Source organism: Lepisma saccharinum, chromosome 26 (assembly GCF_977018435.1).
Source record: "Lepisma saccharinum chromosome 26, izLepSacc3.1, whole genome shotgun sequence".
Classification (NCBI taxonomy): Eukaryota; Metazoa; Arthropoda; class Insecta; order Zygentoma; family Lepismatidae; genus Lepisma; species Lepisma saccharinum.
Window position 1 is genome coordinate 30,064,858 of NC_139254.1, and position 16,149 is coordinate 30,081,006.

The window sequence follows — 16,149 nt, forward strand, 5'->3', positions numbered from 1 at the left end:
TAAGCTGATACACCGAAAATGTTTTTTTCTTTTCTACTCTACATGTTGATGCATTTTTCTCCAAACTGCTAAAGAAACAAAATGGCCAACATACAAAATGTGAAATACAGTAAAACCTTGTTAAGCTGGACTTCGCTTAATCCGGTCAGGCAAAAGACCAAAAGAAAAAAGAAAGCAGAATGCAAGGTTCTAAATGTGGGTAGAAGTCAACAATCGCATTCATCGTACATACTGCATTGTATGTACAGTATTGCTTTACATTTTACTGTACTGTATAGTGTATTTTAGAACTATGCCCTTTAAATACACCATAATAAACATGTTTTGTTGTATAAACGGAGTTTTAACACTTTCTACTGTTCTTTTCGGTTATTTCAGTTAATCCGGACTTTCGTTAAACAGGTCAAATTATCCCCCCATTAGTCCAGATTAACGAGGTTTTACTGTATTTCACATTAGACCATAGGCTTGTGGATCTCGATACCCCTGCACATACTGATGAATCCCATCCTATCCCCAGTAATTATGTTAAAAAATTGAAAATATTTGTTTTTGTATTGAATAAAATTTATGTAGAATCTAGTTATCATGATCACAATTTGTTACTCATTCATGTGCTCATACCTAAAAGATAAGAAAATATTTACCTAAAACTTCGATCCGTAGTAATGCATATTTCCATTGTTTTATCAGAATCAAGATGAATCGTCAAGGGAAGCTTCTCCATGTAAACCTTTCCTGGATGATTTACCTTCTGATGTCAGCATGGAGAAAACAGGAGATGCAGGTGGTAAGTATAAGTAGGATACATTTTACAAGTAATTCAAGATTACTTAATGTAGTTTGCAAAATATTCCATCCTGGTACTAACATGAGCTTTGAATTTTTATAATTTGTTATATGAGAATAGAGAGCATTTTATTCACCCCACCCTACAAATCAAAGAACATTGTTATGACAAATCATGTTCCAAAATCAGTACAATCCCTATAAACTCTTTTACACAAACAAAGGGGTTCTTGTAACAATTCTAACCCATACACTTACCCATGTGTATTAGTGTACAATATATTGTAACGGTAAGTGATGATAATGAGAATTAGACCTGGATCAGATACTCTCATGTGACCAAGGTTATGTGACAATATGCACTCTTAAATGCTTTTTTAAGTGTGTTTTCGTATTGAGTGCTGAATTATCTGCCTTTCAGGTGTCTTCATTTCATTTTCCTACTAATATGAGAGGGTGGTAATTCATTTTCATACATTTTTTCCCATTCCTTTTTAAGGTACAAAAAATTCCTCCAAGATCAGTTTATTTTCAATTTCTTTAAATTGTAATTGTGCATACACACTGCGGTACATGTAACACATTTGGCACATATTTTAGTCTTATCATAATATTTTTACTGTATCAAAAAATTGTCATTGGATCAGATAATTACATAGTATCAACAAAAATATCCCCATTAGTGGTATAGTCTTAGTTTCCTCATCAGAACATATTTATCCATTTATTATTAGCTTTGTGTTTCACATTGTATTGTGTCAAGTGCATGTTATTCATTTGTACATTCTTCTTTACTTTCTTACCTTGTCCTGTATATGTGCAGTAAAATACTGATGTTACAAGATATATTGATTTTTTTAAAAATGCAAAATTAAATAAATAAGTTCATATTTGTAAACATTGATCATGCTAGTCTTTCAAGAATCTTCATTTGTTTCCTTTATCTGCATTTCTCAAAGGCTGTGAATATTTAAGTGACAATTGAAGGTAAGTCATACTCTTCAATATAGTAAATATGATTTTGGCAACATCAGTGTTCCTTGTACTTGCCTTCTTGAAAAATTTTGACATTTAAACTAAGACATATTTGTTCTTGAAAGTTATAATAATTGTGTCTCATATCTGGGTTTTTGTCATTCTACTGACCATTTCATGACAACGCAGGTAGTACCCATGTTGTAATTGTTGTAATGCCTTCTTTTCGGTTCCTTAAAAATATTTTTGCATTCTACATAGTATGTGTCCAGAAATTAAGAAAATTAACATTTTTGTACACTTAATAAAGGTGACTTTCAGTCGACTGTAAATGGTAAGGTATGAAATGATTTTCTATGAAGAACTTGCAGACAAGTCCTTTCTCCACAACCAGGAAATTATTATTCACTGTAGAACAATGAAAATTTTTTATGTGATCAGAAGAAAAGCTCCGATACTGTGATTCTCGTATATGAAATAGAATATTCTGGATCTGCAAAAATGCAAATTTGATGTCTCTGATTACTTTTGTAATTATTTTATATTCCCTTACATTCAACCACTGCGATATTGTAATAAATATAAATTCAATGCTCATGCTTCCTTCGTCAAAGGTAGTGGCTCGCTGCTGCATTGCCATCATGCCATATCTGGGGAGGGGGGAAGGGCTGCAGCTTCCAATGTCAAAAGATGGTGTCTAGCAATCCAGCTTGAAATTTTTGTGATTGCAAGATTTTAGGGCAACCCTTTCTGAAGACACTTAAATGTCAACCTCCCTTCTACGTAGTACACTCTGGAGTGCATTTTGCACACTAGTGAGGCTCTGGCATTTGGACTTGCAGCCAGTATAGTCCTCTCTGAGGCTCATGTTGTATTATTCATATATGTTTGTGCTTAGTCATACCTTCATCAACCTCCATTCATACTCATCTTCATGATTAGCCAAAAATGCCAGAAAAGTGAAATAAAGTAAATCAATGATTGTGATAGCAAAAATTATTTTCTACAAATATACTTTCTTGACTTTTTCTTGATTTATTTACCTACCTGTTGATTTCTTCTTGATTGGTAGACACCCTGCAAAAGTTTCTTTCTTGTGTACACACAGCTGGAAATATCTGTTTGTTGCAATTAAAATGTCATTTGGATTAAATTGGTTTCAATGAAATTGGATGCCTAATGAAAGTATCAGGAATCAGAATGAATTATTTTCCTGTAGTTTACGGTTATTACAAGCATAAGAAAACAGTTTTTCTTTGTGACGTTTCAGGAGAACACACGCTCCTTTCATCAGACATTTATTTTCATTTTGACTAAAGATACAGTTATAACAATGGTTAGTAATTGAATGAATTGATTTCAATCGCAATCTTAACTGAAACCTATTGGAAATGCAGGACAATTTCCAATTGGTGAATTGTATCCTGTAAGTTTGTATCTCCATATGTTATAAATTAATTTATTGACTCAAATCATAGGTAGTTTAATTTTTGACACCACATTTCTGTGATTTAGAAGTTCATTGGAAAAACAGCACATTTGAACTGAATTACTTCGGAATTCTAGTGCATATTACTGAAGTCAGATTTATCTTAATGAATAAGTAAAAATAACTCTTTAACATCTAACCCAACCTTAAAGCAGCTAGTAGTTGGAATTAACCTTCGTATTAGTTCTTGTTGTTTTCAATATGGAATTTCTTATATCTGTGTAATGCAATTTTAAAAATGATAAGTCTTTTGATCAACTTAATCCACCTTGACAGTGCTTTGTTTGTTTTTTCAAGTGTTGTGGGTCAGATTCTTTGTTTAACTTATTTTTTTTGCTGTTTTTGCATGTATTTATGACTGAAACAGTTTTTCGATTTTGTGTTAAATTTTTTAAGTGTGTTAAACACAATGGAGCTGCAGACTTAAGAAAACGTGTTCATATACATATGATTTTTTTTTGTACATGAAAGTATTCCTAAGTAGCAAATTCCACATGCTTTTAGTTGCTTTATTTGATTTCTTCATTGCATTTACAGTTGTATAGGTAAGAATTTTTCCTTACTTAACACTGAAAACAATAAAACACTTTCCAATAGATCACAATTCATTACAATTGAACAATCGGTTTCAATAGAGTGTCAAAAAACTCATATTGGCTATCAGAATCAATTAAAAAATTTCCAGTACTCAAGTACTTGATTTGAGAAAACACTTATGTTTTCTTAAGTGAAGAGAAATCAGATCGTAAGAAACTGATTATCAAAACAGTTTTGGCCTTTGCAGTTACTTGCGATAATTATAATAACTCAGGTAAGAAAAATGGTAGAAAGCTGTGGTAAAATACATTGTTTTCAGCACATTTCAAGCTACATTTTATGTTCTGTACCTATTTTTACCATCTCTAATGCAAATGACTGAAATTTAGGTCCAAAACTGATTTTTGATGTTGAACAAAAATTAAAGTTTAGAATTTTTTATTTAGCATAGAGGTAATACAATATCAGAGCTATATATATTTTTTACAGGAAACATATACAATTCAGACTGTTTTATGCGTAACTCAGTTCTGCATATTTCTGTTTCATATGTAAATTACTGTTTGTCCCGGCAAAATACAGTTTAAAAACTTGTTAATTAAAGCTTATTTGTACGTAATGCATTTATACGTAATTCTGTGTTATATGTACTAATTTTCATAAAATACAGTTGATTTGTACGTAACCAAGCTACACAATGTCATTTCTTGATGTTACAAAAACACAAGGCAAGTTTCAAATACGAAACAGGATAGACGGTCAGTCTCTAATTGCAAGAAAGACTGAATCACAGAGAAGGCAAGAAGAGGTGGCATGAAATCAGAAGAGAAAGATTTGCCGCAGTTGTTCAGAACATGAGACACATTTTTCTTTGTATGTAATCGTGATACAAAAGTGCATATATTAAAAATATGCCAATAGCTGAAGTTTGCCATGTTCCATAATAAAAACAGAACAGTGGTTCCTTCATTAAACATTTTCAGTTGCTACTGGTCAGTATGGAGAATAAAGAGGGAAGAAGTTATACGTTTGACCAGAAAGTAAAATTTATACAGGAAATCGATGATGCTATTTGAAAGAAAACTATGAAAATGGCAAATGTAATGTATTTAAGAATCAAACTTTTATATTCGCTAATTTTACCACTTTGTGACAGAAATAACCTGTATTATACTCAGGCACGTATCTAGAAATATGTTTTTTTTTTGGGGGGGGGGCTCCAAACCAAGTGTTCAGGAATAATAATAATAATAAAATATAATAATGTTTAAATTAAAGTAATTATATTAAATCAAATTAATACTAATTACAATACATAAATTTAAATTATATTATTATCACACGATTAGGTCAAAAGACTATAAGAATAGAGATATAACAGCGCATATTCATTATGTAGCTTATGTGTAGTTAAGATCGGAATAAAAACATAAAAACAAGTGCCATGGCAATGAAATTAATGTCAAATAGATGAATAATTGAATATTTATTGAATAAAAAAAATGATGTTATATGTAGTTGGAGAAAAGTAAGTTTCTGATTAAAATTTTGAGTAATAGTGTACATAAATCATCTATGTAATGTCATGGTCCCGAGTTCGATACCCGGTGGAAGCACATAGTGGTTTGGATCCCACTTTAAACTGTAGGCCCAGTCCCGATTAGCCTTACTGTGCATAAAGTGGACTAAAAAACACCAAATCAATCAATCAATCAATCAAATCAAAGCCGTATGATCCCAATATAATCCTTGCCTTCTAAAAAGTTCAGAGGAAATTAATAACAATCGACTATGCAACAAATGCTAATATTTTCATTATTTAATTTAGTACTTGGTAAGTCTTTCGGGAAGCCTGGACCCCTGGACCCCCCCCCCCCCTAAATACGTCCTTCCTGTCTTTCAAAGCCGTATGATCCCAATATAATCCTTGTCTTACAAAAAGTTCAGAGGAATTTATATAACAACGGCTAAAGAAATACATTTTGCATTATTTAATTTTAGTACTTAATAAATCTTTCAGGGGAGGGAGTCCTGACCCCCTGGACCCCCCTAAATACGTCCTTGATTATACTGTATCTTGTTCCTCAAAATAGATACAATTACAACATTTTAATAATGATATGACATGGTATCTAAATCTGATTTGTAAGTAATTCTCAGTTATACGTATTTTTTTCTCTTCACCTTGCAAACGTATAACTCAGGTTCAACTGTATATCCAAAGTTTCAGCAGAGATAATGTTCGTTTTCAATTCTTTCTTTCAAAATTTGAGCCCCAATATCTCTGGTGGGGATCTGTGTTTCAAAGGCAACATGCACCATTGCAGTATCACTGACGGAGACTTTCTCCACACACGTAAAGCAACGCCAGCCCCCGTGGCAGAGTGGTTAGCACATCACGCTACGATGCCAGGGGTCCGGGTTTGAATCCCGGCCTGGGCATGGCTGTTTGTGAGTGTCCATTCATCAATTTCATCATATCATCACTCATCCCCATCTTTGCAATTAGCCAACAGTGGCACAAAAGTGAAGTAAAATAAACTGAATCAGTCAATCAATCAAACATATAAAGCAACAGAATACTGGCTTGGTAGCTCAGTTGGTAAACCATTGGCATACCAGAGACTCCGGTTTGAGTCCTGGTTGAGCCTTCATTTTTCACTTAAATTTCTTCATAAACTTTTCTTTATTATTCAATGAATTAACATGATGCAACGCAGATATATTTCATCAAACAACACATGAGACACTACCCACGCTTCCACCATCAAAATTTTAGGCGTAATTTTTTGCAAAACTTTAATGCAGAAGAAAACAAATGAACCATCACTATTGCACTTTACATTTCAGGCCAAACAGGGATGAAGATTCAAGTGTTACACAATCCACAGTTGAAGAAGAGAAACATATTAAGCCAGAATGGGTTGGTTCTACAGTAAGGGAGCTCATTACATTTCCTTTGCTTTGGAACTCGCAATCTCACAAATGTGAAACTCAATAAGAAATGCTGCAGAAGAGAAGGTCTGATGAACATGGTTATTTTTGTAGTGAGGAGTCTTGTGTAACTTGATCAATTTGAATGATATTAACGTAAGAAAGAAAAGGGAGCACTTGATAAATTTTTGGAAGGATGCAGCACTACATTGCTCATATTGATACCAAAGATTTACCAATTAAATTAACTGACTGTTTAAAGGAAGAAAGATAATTTTGACATTGTAGAGCCTCAAATTTCTCTAATTTTAGTTTGTGAACTCCATATTCTGCATATTGCAGCCTGGTTTGTATATACACTTGCATATGATTCCAGTCTAGTACAAATGTTGTGATAATTCCGTTGGGCAGCAGTTACGTTTTCGTCTTTATGGATTTTCAAGGGTATTGATTACTCTGCCTGCTATGTGATATTTTCATTTTTTTATTAATTAACGTGGAAATTATGATAAATGGGTCAGTTAAAAAAAGTTAATGAAACCCATGTATTATTTCTGTAATGAAAGCAGTTGTTCTGCAGCTTCTTTTCAATATTTTTCCTGTATGTATTTACTGGGAGATATTTAATTTTTATGCGCACAGTTACTAAATATATTATGCCTCAGTTGATCATTTTCATACAATTGAAGATACTGATTTTTGTCTCAATTGAAAATATAATGAGGTACAGAAATCTTATATGTTTCAGTCCTTGCAACTTTGAGATTTAAAATGATTTTTTACCTCATAAAAGTTATTTGCTTCAAAAGTTACGAAGCCACTTACTTCTGAATTTATTAGTTGTTAATTTCAGCTATTTTTTTTTCATCAAGTTGTATTTCTTTTGGCATTATTACTCTTGTGTTAAGGCTATAAAAACACGGCAGCCATTATTGTACTTGGTTACATGTGAACAGATGTCATGTGGTTGTGTTTACTTATGTTTATTGTTAGGATGTTTATGAAAAGTATATTTGTGTAGATATTTATTTTGTTCTCATTTCATAAACTTTGGCAAACAGATGATATTTGGAGTTCATTGCAGTTCATTATTGCACTATAATGTTTGTATTAGAGAAGATTTGCTTTCTGAAATGGAAGCTGATAATTTGTGACAATAGTTGACGATCTCAAGTAATTACTTAACATTTTCAAATTGTTTTAATTTCTGTGAAGTCTGTCCGACTTATTTCTGTTTCATTAGATGTAATTTGAAGTTATTGATATATTTGTCTTCCCTAAATCAAAAGTATATACTTACAAAGGGTGAGTTCTGTCTGTGTAATTATATTGATAAAATATTTCGTAATATTTCACATTCCTTTTTTCTTCTTTATATGTTGGATTTAAAGGATCTACTATTGCTTTCACATTTTATTACAATTCAATATTTTGTAAGATTTTTCAGTTTTGAATTCTTACTTTCACATTTAATATTTTATTTTGTTACTGTAATATGATTATATTTTAGATTTAAGAAGAAAATGACAGACAGCTTTAAATATTTATACTGACCTCTCTAGAGTAAGAGTAATTACCTTATGAAAAATTATTGATCAGCTTTTGAATAACACCTTCCAAAACTAATTGTTATTTTGTTTGTCCTTCAAAATCTAATGGAAGCTTTTGAAAACAGTGACGTAGTAAAATGTATATTATGTAATTTATTAATGATTTCCTTAACATTTGTTACTTTTGCAATTGTACTGGTGTAAATGTAATACTGGGAAATAGTGTTCCTTCACCACATTCATTTTCTTTGCATTATTCTAGGTTCAAGAATTGACTGATTGAACTAAAAAAAAGTACCTAGCAGAGGACAATGTGCGTCCAATCAAACAAAACAGGTTATGAAAGAAAAGAGAATGAAAACACTAAACAGGGTCTGTACCATTTCTTACGAGCTTTACTTAATTGTTACCACACACATACATATAGCACAATCTAGTCTGTTCATTAGTCCTTACTATCCACATTATCAAAGTTGTACCTACAATCGATGCATACCAGCATATTATCATCATTTTTTGTCCAGATTAATTCCATTATCATAATGCATCTCAAACATAGTATTGAGATTTATTCAGGGTGCTGTCTAAATCTAATTATGGTTAGATACACATTTGTCATAGCACTCAAAATATTTCACTGATGCAGTACTTGTGGATAATTGCTTCAGGGAAGTAATAAAAATTGCTTTTGTAAACATTGTACCATTATCTGACATTTTGACATGCAAATTTTACTTGCTTTTTAGGAATAACTGTGTATATATTTGGATGAGATTCAAACTTTGTTTAACTTCGTGTATTTTAACCAAAGCTAAACCAACCCCAGGCTGTATTATTGCAGGTTCCGGCTGCAACTGATGTTGATTGTTGGCCATTTGCAATTAAATGTTCATTTTTTCTTTCAAGAGATCAAGGATTTTCTCTTTTGTTGTTCAAAAGTAAATTTAAATTACATTGAATTAGTTTTGAAATGATTCTAAAGTAAACATCGGAGAGAATGTTTTTTTAGAATTTATAATGAATGTTAAAATTTAACTATTGCAACCTTCCAGTCTACAGGAATTAATTCTAAATTATTAAATAATGAAAGCATCTGATTTTCACAATGTTTTAAAATGTCCATAATCTTACCTGCACTAAATCAGGATACATAACACAAAATACAATTCTGCAAATTCCCATTCTCTTTGGACTAAGAATTTTATCCTGGTAATGTTACTCAGAAATCCCAAAAACATCAGTTGTCTTTTCTGCAGGTGTTTTGTATTTCTGTTTTCATTTTTATTTAGGAAGGCTATGTATTTTTCTGCACAAGACATCATCTCGTATGAAGCAAAGTTTTCGGAAATTAATCATTCATCTGCAAAGTTCAGCCTGTGACTACTCTACCACATAACCTGCAAAACTTGTACAATCAAACAAACAAAAAAAGATACATATTATGGACACAAATATTCAGTTGCATTTATCTGTACTAAATATTTCAATAAGGACAATTTTTGCAATTTGATTAATAAATATTCCATTATGTTCTATATCTTGCCATCAGATGACAAGTGTCACATATTCTGTTTATTAACTTCACTTGAACATAAACATTAGCATTGTCACTGTGAAGGACTTTTCATTCAATGTAAGCGCCACACTGTAATTGTTTGAGACAATGGAAGAGACAAGTGAAATGGGGAATATTTTTATTGTTTCAACAAGGACTACTATGGTAGATTGATAATAGTAAAGAACCTTTATGAAGGATGCAATATGACAAAATTCTTGAGTTTAGAGGGCAATTGCATGTCAGTTAATTGCAGTATAGTTGAGGCGATATGCTGATTGTGTGTGTGTGTGTGTGCTTTACACCTAATAAAGGGATACAATGTTAAATAGTCAGATCTAGAGCACTGACAATGCGTAATTGAAAAACTGCACAACCATATTTTTTGCTGACCTCCTGCTTCTTCGAAGCAAATGAATTTTGAGATCACATTTTTAAGTGTGCTTCTTTAACCCTCAGCAAAACAACACTCACTGACCAATGAAAATTGCACAAAAGTAGGGCGAGAGGGAGTACAGGGCCACTTTACTTGAAGGTAATTTTCACCATCTTTATCCTATTAAGTACCATTGGTTTTCTACACATGAATGAGGAGAAGAGAAGTTCGGAGTATATGTGTATGTTCATCTGAGTATGTATATTAATTATTTTGTAGAAACTTGCTTCTTCAACCTCAAATAGAAAAGAGGATCTTAAAAGTTCTTGGGACTACACTCCTTCCTTGGCATTTTCTTAAATGAAATGCATCATTCTTGCAAGTTCTTATTGTTTAGATGAAAGTGAATTGTGAAACCTCTTATTGGAAAAGAAGGTACTGCTTGTAGCATGTGATAAATTGTCATCTATGTAGAGTAGATGAAATATAATGTAAGCATAATAATACTAAATATATAGACATTGCTTTTATTAACATGTTAGAAATTTGGACTTCTGTGTTTTCTTTTTTGGTGATGTGAAAATCGTTTGTAATTAAAAACAGAAAAAAAAAATTCTCTTCAGAGAGTGGAAATTTTAAAGTAATGGGAATTAATGTGCAATTCAGTAGCTTTTTATTTCTGATACTCTATTGCTATTTGATTGAAACCTATCTTGGCAGTTATGTAAACACTGACAGACTAACTTCATTATGCAAATTAATGTAGCAATCAGCATGCGTGAGAACCCAGAATTATGGCCACAGTTATTGTTGAGGTAGGACGTAAAATCTTGCCTGATAGCAGATGATATTGATTACATTTGTATGTTTAATGTGGTAGGTTTTAATTGAAAATATGAACTGATCAAAGGCCTCTTTGACTGACCATTTGAAAAATGTTCACATGAAAGTATCAACATTTCTTTTCAAAAGGGTAGTTAAAGAAACAGCATGTTTGCCCATCACTATCGTCTGTGCCTCTCATTGTAGAAAATGACAGGTTTGCTTCTGAGTTGATGTGTTTTGTAACCTTATTTGAATGAGGTAGAAAATTGTTACTATTATATACTATCCAGCCTAATCAATGTATATTTTTGGAGGAGCAGGAAACATGCAAATAATCTTCCTTGCCTCATTATTCTCAACGAATTGGCCAAATGCCTGGGCTTGCCTGGTGCCGATGGCTTTTCAGAGTTTTTCTCCCTATTTCAGCAATGGCTGGCAATCTTGTAGTCTGCAGTGAACATTTTGATCTGCATGGGGTGATCAGAAATAAGAAAGGTAACAAAGCATGTAAGTGACAGGCTAATGTTTATAGTGTAGAAATGAGTATGTGTGGTGAAAGTGGGTACATGGCCCTCCTGCTCCACATAATTTCCGTTCCTGTCTAAACACTCGTTACAGTGTGAGGTTAAATTGCACTGAAATTTATGGTCTTTGTAACATTTTTTCTGATAACCCCACATACAATAAAAATGTCATTGGCTGTTATTCTTAATATGCAAATGCACATCACTTCACTTACCATGTGTATATAAAGATTTATACATAGTATTGTACAGTAGCCCAGAAAGTAGAACTACACAGGGTTAGGCTAAAAGAAATAGACACTTTCAAAGTTTTACAGAAAGAGGAGTTTTAATAATAGGGTTCAAATACTTACATGGTTTGAAGAGTTCGTTCTGAAGTTTACATTGGTAAGTTACAAGTGTTCTATCTCTGACCCTTTTGTAACACAGCAGATATCAATGCGATAGTCCACTTCTCCCCAGACACGACTTTTCCCCTTGCACAGGCAACCAGTTTAATCAAATTTCTTGCTCCAATCATAGATGGACTGTCTTGTGGGTGGTTGTTTGCCATACTGTGTTCTAAAATGACTCTGTACGACAGTAACAGAATTTGTTTTTGCAAATTCAAACATGCAGAAATCCTTCTCCACCTGGCTAGCAGCCATACTGTTCGACTTACATCAAGGGTGCTCACATGATGCTGACGTCATGAAGACAAACAAAAGCGGAGGTCATAAATTGAAGACTTTCTCTATACAACAGTACTGAATGCTTTCTGATGTAACAAACAAATTTCAATTTATAAACTGTTTAGACTGTCTATTTCTTTTAGGCTAACCCTGTATTTTCAGGTATTGAAAATGATTGTGCTTCTTTCAAAGATATGTTGCAATCCCATATACAATTTTGATCATTTGTTGCATTTCACTATAGTAACAATGTCTGTCATGTTTACCTTGTAACTTCTTCACAGTGACAAGATTTACAAAAAAAAACAGTAATAAAAATAAATTATCACTAACACTTCAACACCATTACTCAGACAAAAGTTTACTGTGTGAATGGTTGACATTTTTAGAAATGAGTCTTGACAAATCTCCAAGTAAGGTTGGCAGCAAATGTAGCACTGTCTCTAATTGTTATAGTTTTCAATGTTTACAGGATAGTACATTCATTATAAATATATTAATAGATCATTGTTATATTTGACAAAAAGGATGTGCCATGTGTTTTGTTAAAACATTGAATGTTGGTACATTATTTTTACATTCATGTAAAAGCATGTAGAGTATATCATCCATTAAGTTGTGCAGACATTGTCAGTCTATGACTCTCTCTCTCACTTATACTTTAAGATTAACTATAGAGCTAGGAAATGTAATTATTTGTACTATTTTAATTCTCTCTTTTTTAAAGTGCTCAGACTGATGTATTTATACACAAAAATTGAAATTATAGGAAATTGAAGCTCTACAATGTAAAAATAGGGTCTTTTTTTTCAAAATGTAATAAACCAAACTAGCTATTGAGGTAGGACAGTGATATAGATAATAATGAATCTTATCTAGGAATACATAGGAAATTTGATCCTATGTACAGAATACGTTCCTATATTTCTCCAAGAGAAGTTCTGATCAAGGAAGTGTAATTCTATACATAATATAATACCACTAGTCATTGTATAAAGAAAGCACAAAAACCAGATTGCAGAGTCACTGTAGTTTCATGATTTATAATTTACAGTGTTTGTATTTTTTGTCCAGTGCAAGATGTTGACTTATGTTGTATCCCGAAGTGTAGAAGCTGATTTTGATTTTGTGATCTGCATGTACATCATGTGTGCATTATTATAAGGGCATTACATGGACGTGGAACGGAGATGTTATGTTGTAATAATATCTATGTAAGGGTTCAGCTGTGTGGTAAATTCATTACTAAAGTGCCTTTGGTGTGTTCTGTACACAGTGTGCAGTGTTCGGTGTAAAAGAGAATGTTGATAAAGTGCTCATGTTGAGTGTAAGTGTCGCTGTCATATGAAACGAAGTAACTGGTCCAGCTTTTTTGTGTGCAACATAGAGCAATAATTTAATTTGAGGCACATAGTAGTCATTATGTAGTCATTAGCAGAATCTTTGTTGTATTTTTGCTGTGGTGTTCATTCTTTGGAATAGTTTGGATTTAAGTCACAAGTGTAATTATTGTATATGACTGACTATAACTTAAGTTCTTTTCCATTCTGACAAATTTGTGTGTTCCGTGAGTTTAATTGCTTGATGTATGTTTCAGCTGAGAGAGCATGGAATCTATTTAGCTGTTGTGCTGCGGTTACATGTTATGTGTACCTCGTGGATTGAAATTGTTTCAGAGAAACACTATTTCAGTGCAGCTACATGAATATACATGACTCTTCATTGCCACTAGTCTATACAAAATACACAGTCATTAGTATATTTCTGATGAATCTCGCAGAACCGTAATGAGAGATTAGTTAAATGTATGCACACAATTATTTACTTTTCCACTGAGCTTGCATTAATTTTTCTACCTTGTAAGAAGAGTGAAATAGTAAGAAACACCAACACCAAAAATAATATTAGTTAACAAAAATTATTTCATGTTGACCTAGCTAGGTGAGAGTAGGTGTCTTTTGATTTAAATGATTCAGGGTGATTTCACACTGTTGTAGTTTTTGTGTGTGTATTTATGCCACCCATTTCAAAGTAAAAAAAGATTAGCAATTACTTATGCAGGGTGGGATAGAAACAGTTGCATGATTTCAATTGGGTGTTCCCCTGCTTTTTAATAAGTGGCATGCCAGTACACACACACACACACACACGTGTGTAGAGTGATCCATAGCCTTCAGTTATCATGGAGCATTGATTGAGAGAACAGACGGCATTTAATGTAGTAGCGCATAAGAAGCCTTGTAAGAAAAGTGTCACATGTTCGATCCCTGATGGAGGCACATTGCACACAATGGGTCAGATCATATTTTAAACTGACATGGTCCATTCCCAATTAGCCTATCCGAGCCAGTGCTCAAAGTGAAAATTTCTTGCTGGTTGGTGAGATTCTTGGTCGAGTTTTGATATAGGAAGGGAGACAATACAGTGGATGGGGGGGGGGGTTCCTTATTGAAATTATCATATCTGGGGGAGAGCTTCATGAAAATTTTCTTAAGTGCTGGATAGCATTTACCCTGCATCCTCACTTCGACCTTTGGTCTGAACATAAAAGTGGGCTTAAAGAAATAGCAAGGTTTCCACTCACTAAACTAGATTGAATTGAAGTAAGGCTTGAAGCTCTCCTGGTGACGAAAGATGAATAGATTCTCTCGGGCTATCGGCCAGGTGAGTTGTGGAAAATATTCCAAGCTTTCAAGATCTAACGTCACTCTCATCTTCAGGGTTGAAGTGATGATGAGAGTGACATTAGCTCTCGAAAGCTTGGAATAGTTTCCACAACTCACCTGGTCGATAGCCCGAGAGAATCTATTCTAGATTGAATTGCTTTTGTTGTCGGCAAGATGCATGGAGCAGTTCTAGTCAAAACTCCAAGTGGTTGAGTGATGACAAGTAGAACAGTGAGAACTCTACTGTAATGTCTGTCACTCATAACAAATTATCTGGACTTTGTAGTGTTTCAGGATGTCCAGGTGACGGATACAGTAGTCTTAAACATTTGACTACAGCTGCGCTGATAGTATTCTTGCTGGGCCTCCCTGATGGAATACTGGTAATGTCGTTACCTTATAATCAAGGGGTCCCAAGTTCAATACCCGGTAGAGGCACATAGTGGTTCTGATCCCACTTTAAAATTTAGGTCCTGTCCCGATTAGCCTTCTGTGCATAGAATGGACTTAAAAACGAAAACAGACAATATTCTTCCTGATTCTCACCAATGCTGACACAGACTCTTCAAAATTGTAACAATTAAAATTTGTTCAAAATATGGATTAATGTTAACACGTAAATATGCTACCGCAATTAGTTTTGATTTAAAATACTCAAGATTTACATTGGGATATTAACGTTTAATCAGTGTATTTTAATCATTGTGTCATCTAATCACAAAGTCCTTTTTTTTTTCACACAATACTGGTGCAAAATATGTGAAATCTTCAAATTTTTCGTAATTTCCAGGGAACACATGTTTGCAGACTCCCCAGAAATACCCAAATGCCAAAAAAGTATCAGCCAGTATTGCTGTATTTCCAACCATGGTATTATAATGTACGCAGGTTTGTTTTTGCATTTAAACAACAATTTAATCCTTGTCTGGAAAAAAGGTACAACTTCACAATTACTTCATACTTGACAACAAAAATGAACAAAACTAGGGCTGAAGCAATACCACCATTTGCCGATACCTATACTTGTATAATTCCAGTATAAAATAACAAGTTACTAAGTCATACTAACTCATCACATCACCAGATACACTATAATATGAATTGTGGTGTGTTCTGAACCAAGTGTCTCAGAAATAATAATAATCATAATAATATAGGTGTTTATAATTAATATGTTAATGCAATACATATATCTATTCATGATAATATGTAAATTAATTAATGAATATTGTCATTGTTATTATTATTATTACATGAA

At 33.0% G+C, this 16,149-nt stretch overlaps 1 protein-coding gene across 2 annotated transcripts in view; it reads left to right on the forward strand.

Moving 5' to 3' along the window:
• Positions 1–11,657, forward strand: part of Pss (phosphatidylserine synthase 1 homolog l(3)77CDf) — a 73,528-nt gene extending 61,871 nt beyond the window's left edge. For both annotated transcript variants that reach the window (XM_083112349.1, XM_083112350.1), the window contains exons 7-8: positions 694–790; positions 6,641–11,657. In XM_083112349.1, the coding sequence (XP_082968475.1) occupies positions 694–790; positions 6,641–6,729 (186 nt within the window). In that variant the 3' untranslated portion in view covers positions 6,730–11,657. The remainder of the gene's footprint in view (positions 1–693; positions 791–6,640) is intronic.
• Positions 11,658–16,149: the final 4,492 nt, after the last annotated feature.